The following is a 21,887-nucleotide window of genomic DNA, read 5'->3' on the forward strand; positions in this document are numbered from 1 at the left end:
TGAATATCTCCAGAAGAGAATACCCATGGTAGATATTCCTGGCAAAAATGCCAGTTCTTTACATTGTAGTGCATACTGTTAATATCAGATCATAATAACAAATTAAGTTTACCAAACTCCTAGCATATATTTTATGTAGATTTCATGAATGAACTCAGAGTTTCTGAATTTATATGGCTGTGATACAGACTCCTCAAGAATTTGTGCGGCTGTGATACAGAACTAGGTAGCCAGGAAAGGTGTATGTACGATTCTCTGGAAGATCATTCTTTTATCAAATTATAAAATATTACGGGCTAGACGGTAGGAACACGTGGAGTAGCGCTTGCAGCTGACAGAACTGGGCAGGCGGTCCCCTCAAGCCACGGCGGCTAGCACCCCCATCACGCGCAGCCCCTGGAACAACTGAGAGAATTGGATCGGAAAGCCCCAGGCCGCGGAGAACGGTGACTGGGGGGGTCCCTTCCAAACATGTGACTCCCCGGTCTGGCTGGGAATGGTACACTCTCCCGGGCCGCAGCAGCTGGTGCCCTCCCGCCACGCTTGGCGCCCCGGGCTGACTAGGAAATTCGGACGGGCGCTCATGCGGGCTACAGCGGCCGGCGACCCTTCCCACGTTCGGACCCCCGGGCCGACTGACATTCTTCCAAGCTGTTTCGGCTGGCGAAACTCCCCCACGGCAAGAGTTTTCCAAAATTAAAGGACCCACAGCACCTTTTACTGGTGGGACCCGCAGACAAACGTGTGCCACGAGCGCTACCTGCTGGGCAGGATAAGAAAAATAAAACCCACAGATTTCACAGAAAAATCTTTCAACCTGTTGGGTCCAACACCCAGGGAAATCTGACTAAATGCCCAGACGCCAGCAGAAGATAACAGATCACGCTCAGAAAATTTTAAATATGGCCCAGTCAAAGGAACAAACCAATAGTTCAAATGAGATACAGGAGCTGAGACAACTAATGCTGAATATACGAACAGAAATGGAAAACCTCTTCAAAAACGAAATCGATAAATTGAGGGAGGACATGAAGAAGACATGGGCTGAACAAAAAGAAATAGAAAAACGGAAAAAACAAACCAAAGAACTTATGGAAGTAAAGGATAAAGTAGAAAAGATGGAAAAAACAATGGATACATACAATAATAGATTTAAAGAGACAGAAGATAGAATTAGTGATTTGGAGGATGGAACATCTGAATTCCAAAAAGAAACAGAAACTATCGGAAAAAGAATGGAAAAATTTGAACAGGGTATCAGGGAACTCAAGGACAATATGAACCGCACAAACACACGTGTTCTGGGTGTCCCAGAAAGAGAAGAGAAGGGAAAAGGAGGAGAAAAACTTATGGAAAAAATTATCACTGAAAATTTCCCAACTCTTATGAAAGACCTAAAATTACAGATCCAAGAAGTGCAGCGCACCCCAAAGAGATTAGACCCAAATAGGCGTTCTCCAAGACACTTACTAGTTAGAATGTCAGAGATCAAAGAGAAAGAGAGGATCTTGAAAGCAGCAAGAGAAAAACAATCCATCACATACAAGGGAAACCCAATAAGACTATGTGTAGATTTCTCAGCAGAAACCATGGAAGCTAGAAGACAGTGGGATGATATATTTAAATTACTAAAAGAGAAAAACTGCCAACCGAGACTCCTATATCCAGCAAAATTGTCCTTCAAAAATGAAGGAGAAATTAAAACATTCTCAGACAAAAAGTCACTGAGAGAATTTGTGACCAAGAGACCAGCTCTGCAAGAAATACTAAAGAGAGCACTAGAGTCAGATACAAAAAGACAGAAGAGAGAGATATGGAGAAGAGTGCAAAAAGAAGAAAAGTCAGATATGATATATATAATACAAAAGGCAAAATGGTAGAGGGAAATATTATCCAAACAGTAATAACACTAAATGTCAATGGACTGAATTCCCCAATCCAAAGACATAGATTGGCAGAATGGATTAAAAAACAGGATCTTTCTATATGCTGTCTACAGGGAACACATCTTAGACCCAAAGATAAACATAGGCTGAAAGTGAAAGGTTGGGAAAAGATATTTCATGCAAATAACAACCAGAAAAGAGCAGGAGTGGCTACACTAATATCAAACAAATTAGAATTCAAATGTAAAACAGTTAAAAGAGACAAAGAAGTACACTATATACTAATAAAAGGAACAATGAAACAAGAAGACATAACAAACATAAATATTTACACACCGAACCTAATGCTCCAAAATATGTGAGGAATACACTGCAATCACTGAAAAGGGAAATAGACACATATACCATAATAGTTGGAGACTTCAATTCACCACTCTCATCAATGGACAGAACATCTAGACAGAGGATTAATAAAGAAATAAAGAATCTGAATATTACTATAAATGAGCTAGACTTAACAGACATTTATAGGACATTACATCCCACAACAGCAGGATACAACTTTTTCTCAAGTGCTCATGGATCATTCTCAAAGATAGACCATATGCTGGGTCACAAAGCAAGTCTTAACAAATTTAAAAAGATTGAAATCATACACAACACTTTCTCGGATCATAAAGGAATGAAGTTGGAAACAATAATAGGCGGAGTGCCAGAAAATTCACAAACACGTGGAGGTTCAACAACACACTCTTAAACAACGAGTGGGTCAAAGAAGAAATTGCAAGGGAAATTAGTAAATACCTAGAGGCGAATGAAAATGAAAACACAACATATCAAAACTTATGGGATGCAGCAAAGGCAGTGCTAAGAGGGAAATTTATTGCCCTAAATGCCTATATCAGAAAAGAAGAAAAGACAAAAATGCAGGAATTAACTGTCCACTTGGAAGAACTGGAGAAAGAACAGCAAACTAATCCCAAAGCAAGCAAACGGAAAGAAATAACAAAGATTAGAGCAGAAATAAATGAAATTGAAAACATGAAAACAATAGAGAAAATCAATAAGGCCAGAAGTTGGTTCTATGAGAAAATCAATAAGATTGATGGGCCCTTAGCAAGATTGACAAAAAGAAGAAGAGAGAGGATGCAAATAAATAAGATCAGAAATGGAAGAGGAGACATAACTACTGACCTCACAGAAATAAAGGAGTTAATAACAGGATACTATGAACAACTTTACGCTAATAAATACAACAATTTACATGAAATGGACGGGTTCCTGGAAAGACAAGAACAACCAACTTAGACTCAAGAAGAAATAGATGACCTCAAAAAACCAATCACAAGTAAAGAAATTGAATTAGTCATTCAAAAGCTTCCTAAAAAGAAAAGTCCAGGACCAGACGGCTTCACATGTGAATTCTATCAAACATTGCAGAAAGAATTAGTACCAACTCTCCTCAAACTCTTCGAAAAAATCGAAGTGGAGGGAAAGCTACCAAATTCATTCTATGAAGCCAACATCACCCTCATACCAAAACCAGACAAAGATATTACAAAAAAAGAAAACTACAGACCAATCTCTCTAATGAATATAGATGCAAAAATCCTCAATAAAATTCTAGCAAATCGTATCCAACAACACATTAAAAGAATTATACATCATGACCAAGTAGGATTCATCCCAGGTATGCAAGGATGGTTCAACATAAGAAAATCAATTAATGTAATACACCATATCAACAAATTAAAGCAGAAAAATCACATGATCATCTCAATTGATGCAGAGAAGGCATTTGACAAGATTCAACATCCTTTCCTGTTGAAAACACTTCAAAGGATAGGAATACAAGGGAACTTCCTTAAAATGATAGAGGGAATATATGAAAAACCCACAGCTAATATCATCCTCAATGGGGAAAAATTGAAAACTTTCCCCCTAAGATCAGGAACAAGACAAGGATGTCCACTATCACCACTATTATTCAACATTGTGTTGGAGGTTCTAGCCAGAGCAATTAGACAAGAAAAAGAAATACAAAGCATCAAAATTGGAAAGGAAGAAGTATAACTATCACTGTTTGCAGACGATATCATACTATACGTCGAAAACCCGGAAAAATCCACAACAAAACTACTAGAGCTAATAAATGAGTACAGCAAAGTAGCAGGTTACAAGATCAACATTCAAAAATCTGTAGCATTTCTATACACTAGTAATGAACAAGCTGAGGGGGAGATCAAGAAACGAATCCCATTTACAATTGCAACTAAATGAATAAAATACCTAGGAATAAATTTAACTAAAGAGACCAAAAATCTATATAAACAAAACTACAAAAACTGTTAAAAGAAATCACAGAAGATCTAAATAGATGGAAGGGCATACCGTGTTCATGGATTGGAAGACTAAATATAGTTGTCAATCCTACCTAAATTGATTTACAGATTCAATGCAATACCAATCAAAATCCCAACAACTTATTTTTCAGAAATAGAAAAACCAATAAGCAAATTTATCTGGAAGGACAGGGTGCCCCGAATTGCTAAAAACATCTTGAGTAAAAAAAAAAGAAGCTGGAGGTCTCACGCTGCCTGACTTTAAGGCATATTATGAAGTCACAGTGGTCAAAACAGCACGGTATTGGCATAAAGATAGATATATCGACCAATGGAATCGAATAGAGTGCTCAGATATAGACCCTCTCATCTATGGATATTTGATCTTTGATAAGGCAGTCAAGCTAACTCACCTGGGACAGAACAGTCTCTTCCATAAATGGTGCCTAGAGAACTTGGTATCCATATGCAAAAGAATGAAAGAGGACCCGTATCTCACACCCTATACAAAAGTTAACTCAAAATGGATCAAAGATCTAAACATTAGGTCTAAGACCATAAAACAGTTAGAGGAAAATGTAGGGAGATATCTTATGAATTTTACAATTGGAGGCGGTTTTATGGACTTTAACCTAAAGCAAGAGCACTGAAGAAATAAATAAATAAATGGGAGCTCCTCAAAATAAAACACTTTTGTGCATCAAAGAACTTCATCAAGAAAGTAGAAAGACAGTCCAAACAATGGGAGACAATATTTGGAAATGACATATCAGATAAAGGTCTAGTATCCAGAATTTATAAAGAGATTGTTCAATTCAACCACAAAAAGACAGCCAACCCAATTACAAAATGGGAAAAAGACTTGAACAGACACCTACCAGAAGAGGAAATACAAATGGCCAAAAGGCACATGAAGAGATGCTCAATGTCCCTGGCCATTAGAGAAATGCAAATCAAAACCACAATGAGATATCATCTCACACCCACCAGAATGGCCATTATCAACAAAACAGAAAATGACAAGTGCTGGAGAGGATGCGGAGAAAGAGGCACACTTATCCACTGTTGGTGGGAATGTCAAATGGTGCAACTACTGTGGAAGGCAGTTTGGCGATTCGTCAAAAAACTGAATATAGAATTGCCATACGACCCAGCAATACCATTGCTAGGCATCTACTCAAAGGACTTAAGGGCAAAGACACAAACGGACATTTACACACCAATGTTTATAGCAGCGTTATTTACAATTGCAAAGAGATGGAAACAGCCAAAATGTCCATCAACAGAAGAGTGGCTAAACAAACTGTGGTATATACATACGATGGAATATTATGCAGCTTTAAGACAGGATAAACTTATGAAGCATGTAATAACATGGATGGACCTAGAGAACATTATGCTGAGTGAGTCTAGCCAAAAACTAAAGGACAAATACTGTATGGTCCCACTGATGTGAACCGACATTCAAAAATAAACTTGGAATATGTCATTGGTAACAGAGTCCAGCAGGAGTTAGAAACAGGGTAAGATAATGGGTAATTGGAGCTGAAGGGATACAGACTGTGCAACAGGACTAGATACAAAAACTCAAAAATGGACAGCACAATAATACCTAATTGTAAAGTAATCATGTTAAAACACTGAATGAAGCTGCATCTGAGCTATAAAAAAAAAAAAACAAAAAAAACTAAAGGACAAATACTGTATGGTCCCACTGATGTGAACCGACATTCGAGAATAAACTTGGAATATGTCACTGGTAACAGAGTCCAGCAGGAGTTAGAAACAGGGTAAGATAATGGGTAATTGGAGCTGAAGGGATACAGACTGTGCAACAGGACTAGATACAAAAACTCAAAAATGGACAGCACAATACTACCTAATTGTAATGTAATTATGTTAAAACACTGAATGAAGCTGCATCTGAGCTATAGTTTTTTGTTTGTTTGTTTGTTTGTTTGTGTTTTTTGTGTTTTTTCTTTTTTATATATTTTTTCTATTTTTAATTTTTATTATTATTTTTATTTTTTTCTCTATATTATCATTCTATATCTTTTTCTGTTGTTTTGCTAGTTCTTTTCCTAAATCAATGCAAATGTACTAAGAAATGATGATCATACATCTATGTGATGATATTAAGAGTTACTGATTGCATATGTAGAATGGAATGATTTCTAAATGTTGTGTTAATTAATTTTTTTTAATTAAAAAAAAAGGTACTCTCTCCAAAATGTCTCCTCTTTTATAGTTTCCACCAGACTAATCAAAACCCCATAGAATGGGTGCAGACATATTTCTATCTAACCAAGCTCAATTACTAACAATCGATTGAGTTACATCTCCATGGAGATAACCTAATAAAGTCGCCGCCTATAGTACTGAATAGAGATTAGAAGAAACCATTGCTCCCACAAAGTTTGGTTAAGTTTAAAACATGGCTTTGTTAGGGTACACAAATTTTTCAAATCAGCACACTTCCTAATTTTTATTTTGGCTCACACATTATCTTCTTAATGTCCGTGAGCTCTATATCATCTTCGAAATGGTATAGGAGATTTGTCCAAACATCTTTGATTGGCTATTCCAAAGTCATCTCATCTGAAGCTCTAATTTATTCCTTTGGGTCATGTCTTCTTGTTTCTCCATATTGCTTTAATTTTTTGCAGTTATCTGGGCATCTAATTCTTTTTTTTTCTAATTTTTTTATTTATTAATGTACTAACATATAAACACAAACATTCACCATATGGTCATTCCATTCTACATATATAATCTGTAATTCACAATATCATCACATAGTTGTATACTCATCATCATGATCATTTCTTAAATATTTGCATCAATTCAGAAAAAGAAATAAAAAGAAAACAGAAAAAAATTCATACATTCCATACTCCTTACCCCTCCCTTTCATCAATCACTAGCATTTCAATCTACTAAGTTTATTTCAATATTTGTTCCCCCTATTATTTACTTATTATTAATCCATATGCTTTACTCATCTGTCCATAAGGAAGATAAAAGGAGCATCAGGCACAAGGTTTTCACAATCACAGTCACACTGTGAAAGCTATATCATTATACAATCATCTTCAAGAAATGGTGCTCAATTAAGCTGTCCACATAAGTTATGTTAGAACATGCACTAGTCAAAATATAAATTTTGTACCAAATGTTTTTTGCTTTAGTTTCATACAAGTCAAAGTTTTAAAATATTAATTATCATCTATTTTCCACACCCTGAAGGACTGACATTCCTTTGTTCTTCCTCATGCAAAACATTTTTAAATTTGTACATTTAGTCACTATCATTATACACTCTAGGCATTCCTAGATTATACCGTCTCAATCTTTCTTGTCTATCATTCCTCCTGATTTCATTTGTGCTCCCAGGACTCCTCCCTCTATCATTCTCACATTCAGCCTCACTCGGTGTTCTAACATTATTATAGTTAGGTAATATTGCGCCATCCATTTCTGAATTTTTTACAATCAGTCTCATTGCACAATCTGTATCCCTTCAGTTCCCATTACCCTATTTCTATCTCCTGATGACCTCTGTTCTTAACTGAAATTATCCAAGTCCATTCATTAATGTTAGTTCATATCAGTGAGACGATACAGTATTTGTCCTTTTGTTTCTGGCTAATCTCATTCAGCATAATGTCCTTAAGGTCCATCCATGTTGTTACATACTTCATAACTTTATTCTGTCTTACAGCTGCATAATATTCCATCATCTGTATATACCACAGCTTGTTTAGCCACTGGTCTGCTGATGGACATTTGAGCTGTTTCCATCTCTTGGCAATTGCAAATAACGCTGCTATAAACATTGTTGCGCCAATGTCCATTTGTGTCTTTGCCTTCATGTCCTGTGAGTAGATACCTAGCAATGGTATTGCCAGGTCATACGGCAATTCTATACTTAGTTTCCTGAGGAACCGCCAAACTGCCTTCCACAGCAGCTGTAACATTTGACATTCCCACCAACAGTGGATAAATATGGCTCTTTCTCCACATCCTCTCCAGCACTTGTCGTTTTCTGTTTTATTGATAATGGCCATTCTGGTGGGTGTGAGATGATAACTCATTGTGGTTTTGATTTGCATTTCCCTAATAGTCAGGGAAATTGAGCATCTTTCCACGTGTCTTGGCCTTTTCTATTTTCTCTTCTGAGAAGTGTCTGTTCAAGTGTTTTGCCCATTTTATAACTGGGTTGTCTGTCTTTTTATTTTTGAGTTGAACAATCTCTTCATATATACTGGATACTAAACCTTTACCTAATATATCATTTCCAAATACTGTCTCCCATTGTATAGGATGTCTTTTTACTTTCTTGATGAAGTTCTTTGATGCACAAAAATGTTTAATTTTATGGAGTTCCCATTTCTTTCTTTCTTCAATGCTCGTGCTATAGGTGTAAGGTCTAGGAAACCGCCTCCTAGTATGAGATTTATAAGATATTTCCCTACATTTTCTTCTAAATGTTTTATGGTCTTAGATCTAATGCTTAGGTCTTTGATCCATTTTGAGTTCATTTTTGTATAGGGTGTGAGATATGGATTCTCTTTCATTCTTTTGCATGTGGTTATCCAGTTCTCTAGGCACCATTTATTGAAGAGACTATTCTGTCCCAGGTGAGTTGGCTTGACTGCCTTATCAAAGCTCAATTGTCCACAGATGAGAGGGTCTATATCTGAACACTCTATTCGATTCCATTGGTTAGTATATCTCTCTTTATGCCACTATCATGCTGTTTTGACCACTGTAGCTTCATAATACACCTTAAAGTCAGGTAGCATGAGACCTCCAACTTCATTCTTCTTTCTCAGGATACTTTTAGCTATGCGGGACACCCTGCCCTTCCACATATTTTTGGTTTTTGGTTTTTCTATTTCTGAAAAGTAAGTTTTTGGGATTTTAATTGGTATTGCATTGAATCTGTAAATCAATTTAGGTAGAATTGACATCTTAACTATATATAGTCTTCCATGGGCATCTGATTCTTTTGCTGTGCTAACTCTGAAGATCAGTGTCTCCCTCTTGTACAGGGTTTATTGTAGGTTGGTTATGTGTAAATGCTCTTCATTGATGCAAGGTCCAAGTTATACTGGACCTTCAGAGTAGACTGGGTTTAATGGTTCAGATTTTCTCAGTTCTTCTGCACCTGATTCTTGCTCTAGATATGCAGCATAACTTTTAAGGTTGACCTTTTATGTGCAATTGCTTCACTTCCAAAAGAAAGCTTTTTTTTCTCTGTCCCTTCTCTGGGAATCACTGGAATTCCGTTTTGTTTGTTTTTGCGCAGAATTTTCTCCCCACTTTCTACGATTTGTTTAACTTCTCTCCCTTACTCAGTGCCCCCTTTTCATTGTACTTGTAGTTCTTGGACTCATCCTGTCTTATAGCGGCTCAGATGCCCTCCCTTTTTTTTTCCCTGTGAGGTTTTTCTGCCTTCAGTATATGTCCCTTTATGGTATCCCACCCCAGGAAGCCAAATGGCATGGCTGTTTAAAAAGGTCCATTTATTTTTGTTTAGGTGATCCAGCAATCTTAGATCTGGTTAAGCACGTGCACCTCTTGCAAACAACTCTGCCATGGTCTATTTCCTGGAAGCCATCTTGTATACAAGTGTCTGCCTCCTGCTTATGTTCCACTCTGGGTCTCTGCGGACTTGTGTCCCTGTGTCTGGATGTATGTGGGGATCTAATTCACTGCTATGAGTGGCTCTATGGACTGAATCCATGGCAGGAAGTTGCCAGGTTGTGTTGTTTCTGTGTAAGCATGAAGCGGCACCAAACCGAATGAGGGAGACGGATCTGGAATGGAATACTTCTTTGGTGTTTTTATTGCCTTTTTCTTTGACATTTGTGTAGTCCTTCCCTAGTGTCTATCCTCATCCAGAATTCTGAAAAAAGGGATTTGTTCTTTTATTAGCTGTTTCTCAGGGGAGGTTTTTCCAGCCATGTTGATGTCTCAATTGTTTATTTAATTCTCTATTTTATTTGTCTTTTCTCTAATCTTTGCTATTTCCTTCCTTCTGCTCACTCTGGATTGATCTTTCTCTTGTTTTCCTATACTCTCTTGGGAGGTTAGGTCTCTGATTTGAGATACTTCTTCCCTTTTAATGTAAGCACTCAGAGCTATACATTTCCTTCTCAACCCTGCTTTTGCTGCATTCCATAAATTTTTCTATGCTGCATTTTGATGTTCATTTGCCTCAAGATATTTCCTCATTTCCTTTGTGATTTCTTCTTTGACCCTGTGGCTTTTTATACATTTGTGAATTTTCCACCTCTTCCTCTGTTACTGATTTCATGTTTCTTTCTAGCTTATAAATGTTATGTCTTTTGTTGAACTGACCTCTTTATCAGGATAAAGTGACCTTCCTTGTCCTTCATATCAGTTTCTGACATAAGGCCTATGTGATATTGATAACTGCGCCAGCTTTTTTTTTGGTTACTATTTGCATAGCATATTTTTTATTCATCTTTTCATTTACAATCAATCTGTGTTTTTTTGAATTTGAATCTCTTGTACACACAATATAGTCGGGTCAAACCTATTTATCCATTCTGTTAACTTCTGCATTTAAGTGGAGCTTTTAATCTATCTACATTTAAAGTAACTTCGTCTGCCATTTTGCTATTTATCATTTCTAAGTCTTATACCTTTTCTGTCCCTCAATTCTTCATTAATGCCAACTTGCATATTTAATTTTTTGCATTGTACCATTTTTAGTACCTTCTCATATCTTTCTGCATATATTTTTCATACAAGTATTTTCTTTGTGAGGCTTAAACATCCTTAATCAATTACAACTATGTTTGAGTTGATCTCAACTTAACTTCAGTAGCACACATAAACCCTATTTCTACATCCCTCTGTTCCCCTAACTTTTTATTGTACTTACACGTTATATTTTTATATATTGTATACCCAAAACCATATTTTGTCATTACGTTTTATGCATATACATTTTGAAACCTGTAAAAATCTATATAAAAAATATAATAAATAGTATTGGCACATATAATAACCATATGGTTACTTTTACAGGAAGTCTTTAGTCTTTATGCTTTTCAACCTACTGTCCAGCATCCATTACTTTCAGTCTAAGGAAATCCCTTTAGTATTGCTTGTAGGGTACGTCTAATGTGTGATGACTTCATTCAGCTTTTGTTTATCTGGGAATGCCTTAATGTACCCCTCATTTTTGAAAGACAGGCTCTCTAGATATAAAACTCTTGGTTGCCAACTGTTTTTTTTCAGCGCTTTATGTTTCATCCCACTGCCTGCTGGCCTTCATGGTTTCTGATAAGAAATCAGCATTTAGTCTTATCAGGATCTTTATAAATAACACCTTGCTCTTCTCTTAAAGCTTCCCTTGGCATTTGACTACTATATGTCTGGGCCTCATTCTACTTGAGGTTTGTTGGCCTTCTTGATTGTACATATTCACAGCTTTCATTAAATATGGGAAACTTTCTGTCATTATTTCTTTGAATATTCCTTCTACCCCTTTTTCTCTTTCTTTGCCTCCTGGGACTCCCTTTATAAAGCCTATATTGGTATGCTTGATGGTGTCGCAAAGATCCAGGCTCTGTTTACATTTTTAAAGTTCTATTTTCTATCTGCTCCTCAGACTCATTTCAACTATTTTGTTTCAGGTTCACTCATTCTTTCTTCTGCCAGCTCCAATCCGCTGTTGAAACTCTCTAGGGAATTTTTCATTTCAGCGATTGTGGTCTTCATTCCAGTATCCCGTTTGGTTCCTTTTTAAAATTTCGATCTCCTTATTGACATTTTCATATTGTTCATTCATTGTTTACCTAATATCCATTAATTCTTTCTCTGTATTTTCTTTTATCTACTTGAGCATACTGAGGATCCTTTTTTAAAGTCTTTGCCTGATATATCAAAGTCGGATCTTCTTCATTGATGGTTTCTGGATTTTTACCTTATTCCTTTGAATGGCTATCATTTCCTGTTTACCTATCTAGCACTCTTTTGTTACATACTAGATATTTTAATACTTTAAAGTGTTAACTCTGGAATTTAGTCCCTGAGCTGTGTATTAACCTTAAGTTTGTATCCAGCTAGTGATATGACAGAGATTTTCTTGAATGTCAGGCACTAACAAAAATGAACAAATAATCCACTTTTCACAGTCTGTGCAAATTGGCACCACAAAGGCTGCTGATGTTCTTCAGAGGTTAGCCTTCTCATCAAGAGCAGCCTGAGGTGAATGTGAAGTACAATGATCTCACCCACATTTCTGAGCCTGAGCCTGTGTCTTGCCCTGGGTTTGTGCTTAGTAGTAGCCTTACATAACAACATACCCTCCTCTATTCTTAACAATAGGACTTGTGCCTTCCTGGTATTCTACTGCATGACTTAAAGCAGGTAATCCTTTGTCCCAAGTCTCTGTGACTTCATTGTTTCTTGCACTGCTTCAGCTGACCACAAGCAACTTTTGCCTATAGGACAAGTTCTGGAATGGAGAGCTATAAACAAGCTTCCTGGTTTAGTCTTTCTGGTTGCCACTGACAGATTAGAACCAATTGGAATCAATATATAGGCACCCCCAACATGTACACAGGGGTTACTCTGCTTCTTCCTGAACTGAGTCAAAAACCGACAATGGAAGCTCAGGCCTGGCTCTACACTGTACTGGGGAGTGCTGGGAGAAGGAGTAAGTAAGGGCTCCACAAGTTTCTCCTACTATTTTTGAAGGTACATTTTCTTGATTTGGCACTGACCCAGTTACTACAAACTTGTAATTACTTTCTGGAAGATGTTTCTACCAGTTATTGCTAGTTGTTCAAAGATTCTTTGGGGGAATGGCACCCTGGAGCTTCTTACACCACCATCTTAGTCAACTGGAAGCTAGAATCTGCACTTTTAATAAACAGTTCACATGATAAATTTACACACGATAAGCACCATTCCAAACCAGAATTCTGGGGTAGTTGAAATAGTTTATAGGTATGGCAAGATATTGATTCTCTGAGCTCTCAAGGCACAGGCTTGTGAAATCCTGGAAATAACAGTAGCTGCCTCGAAGGATTGTTCTTAGCATTAAGTGAGATATTCCATGTAAAGTTCAGTATGTTTGACACACGAAAGCACATGTTAAATGTTAATTAATTAAATTAATTAATGGCTAATATTATTATTAACTGTTCTTATCCTTTACTTTCTCTCACTTCTTTCATTAATGATTTGCAAACACTTAAGACATACATAAAGGAACACAGAAGGAAGACAATCAACCCCTGTTTTAATTCTATATTAAATTACTTGCTTATATTATAGTACATGCAGAAAGTGGAAAATGTTGAATTACTAATGTCATGCTACTGCTTGTACTAAATAACACCTCTTGAGGGAAGGGATTAAGTTCATATTCCCTGTATATATCTACACCACCTGAAAATACACTTCATTTTGGATGGCTATTATTAAAAACTGAGCCACAAAATGTTCTAAAAATGATCCTGGTGATGAATACACAACTATGTGATGATATTGTGAGCCACTGATTGCACACCATGTATAGACTGTATGTGTGTGAACATTTTGTCAATAAAAATATTTTTTAAAAAAGTAAACAAAAAAAACATAAAAACCCTGAGCCACAGAATTAATATTATTCTAAAAACAGTTCTAATAAATCAGGCTGCCCATCAGAAACAATCAATTTTTCATAATCCATACACTTAATCATTTAATAAATGAAAAAAATAAAGTTGAGCTGACATTCTTAACTATAGTTTGTCAAACATATTCAATAAGGGTTTATAATGAGAACAATTCAATTTAATGGTCTTCTAATTATTTAGAATGAAAAGGGAAGTTTATAAATAGTTATCTAAAAGTATAATACAAACACAAAAAAATCCAAGTTCTAATTAACTTATCTAGTATGCAAGGAGTTAAGAGGATGGTTCTACCTAACACAATATTAAGGCACTTGGCAAGTGCTCAGTCATCACCTGGCTATGAGGAAGATGATGTAAGACAAACGTATATTAAACTGGAGTCCACAAACCTCTTTGTCTATGGCAGTTGTGTGCAACTGGGCCTCCGCAGGTTCACAATCAAGAGCTCTTTGCAGACTGTATATAACATGGTCATATGAATGGTGTTCATCATTGAAAAGGACACAATAGTATTTTTCATTTTTCTCTCTGTTTAAAAAAAAGATATACATTCAGACACTGCAATAAATAAAAGAAAATGTGAAACATAGACTGAAATCATACATAACGTCTGTATTATATATATATAAAATAATATATAACATCTGTACATATAAAAGTGTATTGAAGCAGCACCAGTGTTTTTTACATGTGGGGAAGTGCCAGTGCAATAATGATACAGGAAATGACTGACACAGTGTCATGGAATTAAAACAACCTTGATAAAAGTATCATTTTTCCACTTTCCCTCCAAATTTACTTATTGCTTTCAAAAGTCTCAGTTTGGCGACAGTATGTCCTTATTACCATCATTAAGACTTGCTAATCTGTTTTGGACAAAGGGAAACAAAACCAAGGCTCAGAATTTTTTTTTTATTCAATATATTTTTAGTTTAAGTTCTGTTTATTGTTAAGAGATAATGGTTTTTACAGGACATCTAAGCACTATGCAGCCTTAAGACAGTCGCTTAAGCTTTTTGACTTTGCTCAGATGGCAGTGCTGTTTCATCTTTAAGAAGAGTAGTATATCAATATTCTAGAGTGGCTGTAAGGACCTCATAAAATGATATGTGAAAACATCAGTAAGCTACTATGAGCTACATAAATGTCAGGTGTTATTATCCATCTTGGACAACTTATAATATACTTCTACAATCAACTTAATTAATCCTCATAACTGGGAGACAAATTTTCTCAGCCCTTGTATAGTTCTGGAAAGTGAAGCACAAAGCAGTTAAAGAAACTTATCCAAAGTCACAAATGCTAACAAGCAGTAAGCAGAACTAGAATTTAGATCTCAGATCTATGAATTCAAAGTCCAGTGCTGCCCACAAATACAACCACACTCAAGCAACTTCCCTTTTCAGGCACGCAGATTGCAAGTATGATGTTTACCAACAGAAGTTTCTTAAAGGCTTTAACTGGCATTACCACCTATCTGAAATTATAAAATGAACAAACTAGTGATGATTTTTTTTTTAAGTGATGATGTTTATTTCTCCAAGCAGTCTAAGGCCTAGCAAGAATCAAAACAACAGATTTAATGGCTGCATAAGTTAAAATTATCAATTTTCTCTTCTTCTGAAAACAAAAAAACAAGACTAATAAACTGTAAAACTGACTGTATTTAGTTTGGTGTTGCAATTTTGTAAAATTCCGAATGTTACAAAATCTTTGTGGGTAGAAAAATTCCCACAAAGGCCAATGTGTACCAGGTCCAGAAATCCCTTTTATATTTATAATTCCAGAGCAAATGTTAAGGCCACTGAAAGACCTGTGGCTGTCATAAACTGCTGCTCTTTGACCTGAAAACTTTTTAATACCGACAACTGCAATTATACTAAACATCAAAGTACAGGCAAAGAACTAACTCACACTCCCATCATCAAACTTTTTTTAATAAGGAAAGGAGCCAAAGCCCGGGGCTGGAAGAAGACTCACTGCTCCAAAGTCCCTATCTTTGTTCACAAATCTCTCTGGGTAACCTGGAAGTTGGTCTAAGCAAGGACTAAACGGCTTAATTACTTACTGGAGTAAGTAGCTGCTAGGTTATTATAGATCATTTAGACCACCTTCAACCCCCATGTCATGATTTTTTTTTTTTTTAAATCAGAAGCTTCTGACAGACTCTTCTTTTGGCATAACTTCTGTATAGTATCTGGCAAAGCAGTTCGTGCAAATGGACATTTTGAAAGCATTGCCAAGAGATAATTCTCTATATATTTTTCACAATGATAAGCAATAAATTAAACCATAAATAACAATAAAACATTTATTCAAATTCATTTTATAGTATAAATAACCATAACTAAAAGCTTCCCTTTAGATAAATTTCCCTACCTTATCTGGAGTTCAGGAAGCAATTCTTTTTCCTCTTCCCATATAGTCATTTCTACAATGTATTTTATCACTGAAGGAAAGATTTTCCTAGCTTGGGCAATTACCTCTTCATTCAACGAACAACATGAATTCTATAAAAAAGCATAAAACGATATACTACAAACATTGCATATAAAAACATACTTGAGGAACATAAAGTTATAAATTGAAAACAAAATTATTTTAATGAATTCATTGCATCTTTTTTCCAGGAAAGAATACAAGCTGAGCTCAAAAGGGTTGCTATTGAAGGGGCAAGGATAGTTTAAGTGGTAGAATTTCTGCCTGTCATGAGGGAGACCTGGATTTGATTGTTGGCCTGTGCACTCCCCACCTGCCAAAAATTCAACAAATGGTGCTGCAATAACAGAACAATCACATGGAAAAAGAATGAAATAAGACCCCACCATACAGCAACCAAAAAAAAAAAAAAAAGGAGGGTTGCTATTCATATCAGTGTGGCTTAAACCCCATGGTCAAGTTGGTGCTACAATTTGTTCACTTGCCATGTTGGCAGAGAGAGGGGTAGGCCACAAATGAGCAAAAAAAAAGAGGTTGCCTGGGGGTAACTCTTAGGCCTAATTTGAAGTAGGTGTTTTTTTTTTTACCTCTCTCTCTGCTTGGTTCTCTGACACTTCCCCACACTCTCTCTATTCCTCATTTCCAAGGGCCCAGACCCTTTCTCCTGCTGAATCTGCTCCTCTTTTTACATTTTCAACATAGGTCCTTTTCCTTGCCTCCATGAGAATCTCCTTCTTTCTCTTCTGCCTGGCTTTCAATGCCTCTTAAGACATTCCACCTTTTGTAACACAGGATTCTAGGCTAAATATTCCATAATCAAAAAAGGTGTTGCCTATAACATTCTAGAGTCACCTCTGGTTAGGACCATGGGAAATACGTACTTTCCAATAGGAGTGTGTCATGGTTGGCTTCATGTGTCAACTCGGCCAAGTGGTGGCACCTGTTTGTCTGGTTGGGCAAATGCTGGCCCCTCTGTTGCAATGAGGACATTTCATAGAATTAGACCATGATCACGTCAGCTGCATCCACAGCTGATTCCATTTGTAATCAGCCAAGGGGAGTGTCTTCTGCAGTGAGAGATGCTCAGTCTAATCACTGGGAGCCTTTTAAGAAGGATTCAGAAGAGACCGGCTCTCTTCCTGCTTCGGCCGGTGAGCCTCTTCTGTGGAGTTCGTCCAGACCCTCCATTGGAATCACTGGCTTCACAGCCTGCATTGGGGATTTTGGACTCTGCCTGCGGTCCCATGTGACACTTTCATAAATTTTATATTTGTGAGTATTCCCTGTTGATTCTGTTTCTCTAGAGAACACTAACTAATACATCTTGGTATCAGGAGTGGGGTGCTTCTCAAGAAACAGAATCTTAAAAATGGGTTTTTATGAATGGTTTTCTACTCTGACTGAACTGAAAGGCACAGAGGACTCTGATTCCCATCATCAGAATGACACTCCCAAACCATGGAGTGAGTTGGCAAGAGATAGTCAAAATATCACCATTCGATTCTCCTAATACTTCACTTGTATGAAGCCAGGCTCTGGGGGATAATGTTTTTGACACCTTTACAGAGTTTTGTGGAAATAAGAAGTATAGAGATGTTGATGGTTTTTGTTAGATACACTGGCTACATTAAGGAGTGAAAGGGATGGGGTAAGGCTTCAAATGAGAAGCTTAAGCACCGTCTGACAGATGCAGACATTTCAAAGAGTATCCTGAAGGAAAATCTTATTTCCTGTAGCCATAGACTTAGGATCTCTGAAAATCAGACTCAGAATCTTATTTTTAGAGCAGCAAATTTACAACATAAACTGAAATCTCAATGTTGGATGGTGTCTGCCGTTAAAGTGAGGGCACTGATTGGAAAGGAGTGAGACCCTGAAAAATGGGATGGTGACATATGGATTGATGATGATGTCGGGGGTGAGGGTGAAACACCAAGTCATGGTGAGTCTTCTCTAGATAACCCTGTAATAGTTTGCCCTGAGGACATAGCTGCGCCACCTCTAGCCTGCCTTGAAGAGTTGGCCACCCAACCTCCTCCTGAAGGGATTACCCCTAGATGATTAAGCCTGTTTCACCAGATGAAACTGCAAATGAAGGCCCTGAAACGAATGGCTGGAAGATATTTCTAATTCTTTTCATGACCAACCCCCACAACCCCTCATTTCTTCTAGACCTATAGCTAGACTAAAGTCCCAACAGTACCTGTACCTAAAGGTGAGGTACAAAGTATCATACATGAGGATGTAAGTTATACTCCAAAAGAATTGTGTGAGTTTTCCAATTTATATAGACAGAAATCAGGGGAATCTGTGAGGCAATGGATTTTAAGGGTGTGGGATAATGGCGGGAGGAATATAAGGCTGGATCAGGCTGAATTTACTGATATGGGCCCACTGAGCAGAGATTCTACATTCAGTGTTATAGCTTGAGGGGTTAGAAAAGGTATTAACAGTTTATTTGGATGGTTGGTTGAAACATGGATCAAAAGGTGGCCAACATTACCTGAGGTTGAATTGCCAGAACTGCCCTGGTATAATGTAGATGAGGGAATTCAGAGGCTTAGAGAGATTGGAATGTTAGAGTGGATTTATCAAGCAAAGCCTGCTCTTACACCCCAGGAATGTCCGGAAGATGCACCTTTTACCAGAACAGTGAGAAATAAATTTGTGAGACTAGCACCATCATCCCTGAAGAGGTCTGTAGTTGCACTTCTCTGTAGGTCAGATATTACTGTAGGAACTGCTGTCACTGAGCTGGAATCCTTAAACACAATGGGGATGACGGGATCCCGAGTTGGCAGAAGCCAGGTGGCAGCACTTAATTGCCAAAGACAGGGCAGACGTGGCTATTATAATAGACAGCAAACTCAAAGCAGGAGACAAAAATATATGACTCGCAGAGATTTGTGGCATTGGATAGTAAATCATGGGGTACCTAGAAATACAACAGAAAGACAGTCTACTAAATTCTTGTTTGAGGTGTATAAATAAAAGAGTTCTAGGTCAAGTGAATGGATGTCTAACCTGAATTATAAAAACACAGAGTCATGGCCCCTTGATCAATTTCCAGATTTGAGACAGTTTACAGACCCAGAGCCCCTTGAATGAAGAGGAGGTCAGGTCCCTTTGGGGGAGAACCCTGTTACACTGCCATAAATTTATACTGTTAATCTTCCTCCAAGCCTTCCCCAAGGAGACCGAAGTCCTTTTACCAGGGTAAGGGTGAACTGGTGAAAAGGAAATGATCAGATATTTTGGGGATTATTAGACACTGGTTCAGAAGTGACATTAATTCCAGGGAACCCAAATCATCACTCTGGTCCACCAGTCAGAGTGGGGGCTTATGGAGGTGATCAGTGGTGTTTTAGCTCAGGTCCATCTCACAATCCAGTGGGCCCCTGGACCCATTCTGTAATTATTTCCCCAGTTCTAGAATGTATAATTGATATACACATACTGAGAAACTGGCAGAATCCACACATTGGCTCTGTAACTCGTGCTGTGGGGGCTATTATGGTGGGAAAGGCCAAGTGGAAAAGCCACTAGAACTGCCCCTATCTAGCAAAATAGTAAATCAGAAGCAATACCGGATTTCTGGAGGTATTGGAGAAATTACTGCCACTCTTAAGGACTTGAAGGATGCAGGGGTGGTGATTCCCAGCACATCCCCATTCAACTCTCCTATTTGGCCAGGGGAGAAAACAGATGGGTCTTGGAGGATGACAGTGGATTATCATAAGCTCAACCAGGTGGTAACTCCAATTGCAGCTGCTGTTCCAGATGTGGTATCATTGCTTGAGAAAATGAATACATCCCCTGGTACCTGGTATGTAGCTATTGATCTGGCAAATGCTTTTTTCTCAATAGCTATTAGTAAGGACCACTAGAAACAGTTTGCTTTCAGTTTGAAAGGTCAGCAATATACTTTCACTGTCCTACCTCAGTGGTATATCATGTCATAATCTTGATATACCCCATGTCATAATCTTGTCCGCAGGGACCTTGATCATTTCTCCCTCCCACAAGACACCACACTGGTTCATTATATTGATGATATCATGTTGACTGGACCTAGTGAGCAAGAAGTAGCAACTACTCTAGACTTACTGGCAAGGCATTTGCATGTCAGAGTATGGGAGATAAATCCAAGAAAAATACAGGGGCCTTCCACCTCAGTGAAATTTCTAGGTGTCCAGTGGTGTGGGACATGTCAAGATATTCCTTCTAACGTGAAGGAGAAGTTGCTGCATCTGGCCCCTCCTACGACCAAAAAGGGGCACAACGCCTAGCTGGTCTCTTTGGATTTTGGCAACAACATATTCCTCATTTGGGTGTGCTACTCCAGCCCATTTATTGAGTGACCAGAACAGCTGCTAATTTTGAGTGGGGACCTGAACAAGAGGAGGCTCTGCAACAGGTCCAGGCTGCTGTACAAGCTGCTCTGCAACTTGGGCCGTATGATCCAGCAGATCCAATGGTGCTGGAAGTGTCAGTGGCAAATAGAGATGCTGTCTGGAGCCTTTGGCAGGCCCCTACAGGACAATCACAGCACAGACCCTTAGGATTTTGAAGCAAAGTCTTACCAACTGCTTCAGATAACTACTCTCTTTTTGAGAAACAGCTTTTGGCCTGCTACTGGGCCTTAGTAGAGACTGAACACTTAACCATGGGCCACCAAGTTACCATGAGACCTGAGTTGCCTATCATGAGCTGGGTGCTGTCTGACCCACCAAGCCATAAAGTTGGGTGTGCGCAGCAGCACTCTATTGTAAAATGGAAATGGTATATACGAGATAAGGCCAGAGCAGGTCTTGAAGGCACAAGTAAGTTACATGAAGAAGTGGCCTAAATGCCCATGATCTGCACTCCTGTCATATTACCTTCTCTTTCTCAGACCACAGCTATGGCCTCTTGGGGAGTTCCTTACAGTGAATTGACTGAGGAATAGAAAACTCAGGCCTGGTTTACAGATGGTTCAGCACAATATGCAGGTACCTCCTGAAAGTGGACAGCTGCAGCACTACAATCCCTTTCTGGGGTGTCCTTGAAGGACAGTGGTGAGGGGAAATCCTCCCAGTGGGCAGAACTTCGAGCACTGCACCTGGTTGTTCATTCTGCTTGGAAGGAAAATTGGCCAGAGGTGCATTTGTATACTGACTCATGGGTTATTGCTAATGTTTTGGCTGGATGGTCAGGGACTTGGAAAGACCATAATTGGAAAATTGGTGACAAAGAGGTCTGGGGAAGAAGTATGTGGACAGACCTTTCTGAGTGGCCTAAAAACATGAAGATATTTGTGGCCCATGTGAATGCGCACCAGAGGGTGACTTCAGCAGAGGAAGGTTTTAATAATCAAGTGGATAAGATGACCCGTTCTGTGGATACCAGTCAGCCTCTTTCCCCAGCAACCTGTCACTGCCCAATGGGCTCATGAACAAAGTGGTCATGGTGGTAGGGATGGAGGTTATGCCTGGGCTCAGCAACTTGGACTTCCACTCACCAAGGCTGACTTGGCTACAGCACTGCTGAGTGCCCAATCTGCCAGCAGCAGA

At 38.1% G+C, this 21,887-nt stretch overlaps 1 protein-coding gene across 4 annotated transcripts in view; it reads right to left on the reverse strand.

The window, feature by feature from the left end:
- Positions 1 to 21,887, reverse strand: part of UBR1 (ubiquitin protein ligase E3 component n-recognin 1) — a 250,865-nt gene that overhangs the window by 139,801 nt on the left and 89,177 nt on the right. For 3 of the 4 annotated variants that reach the window (XM_077127596.1, XM_077127594.1, XM_077127593.1), the window contains exons 5-6: positions 16,276 to 16,406; positions 14,286 to 14,424 (exon numbers count right to left, since the gene is read on the reverse strand). In XM_077127596.1, coding sequence (XP_076983711.1) covers positions 14,286 to 14,424; positions 16,276 to 16,406 — 270 coding nt within the window. The remainder of the gene's footprint in view (positions 1 to 14,285; positions 14,425 to 16,275; positions 16,407 to 21,887) is intronic. The other variant, XM_077127597.1, reaches the window with a different exon arrangement.

The sequence above is a fragment of the Tamandua tetradactyla genome, chromosome 14, assembly GCF_023851605.1.
Source record: "Tamandua tetradactyla isolate mTamTet1 chromosome 14, mTamTet1.pri, whole genome shotgun sequence".
NCBI classification, from domain to species: domain Eukaryota; kingdom Metazoa; phylum Chordata; class Mammalia; order Pilosa; family Myrmecophagidae; genus Tamandua; species Tamandua tetradactyla.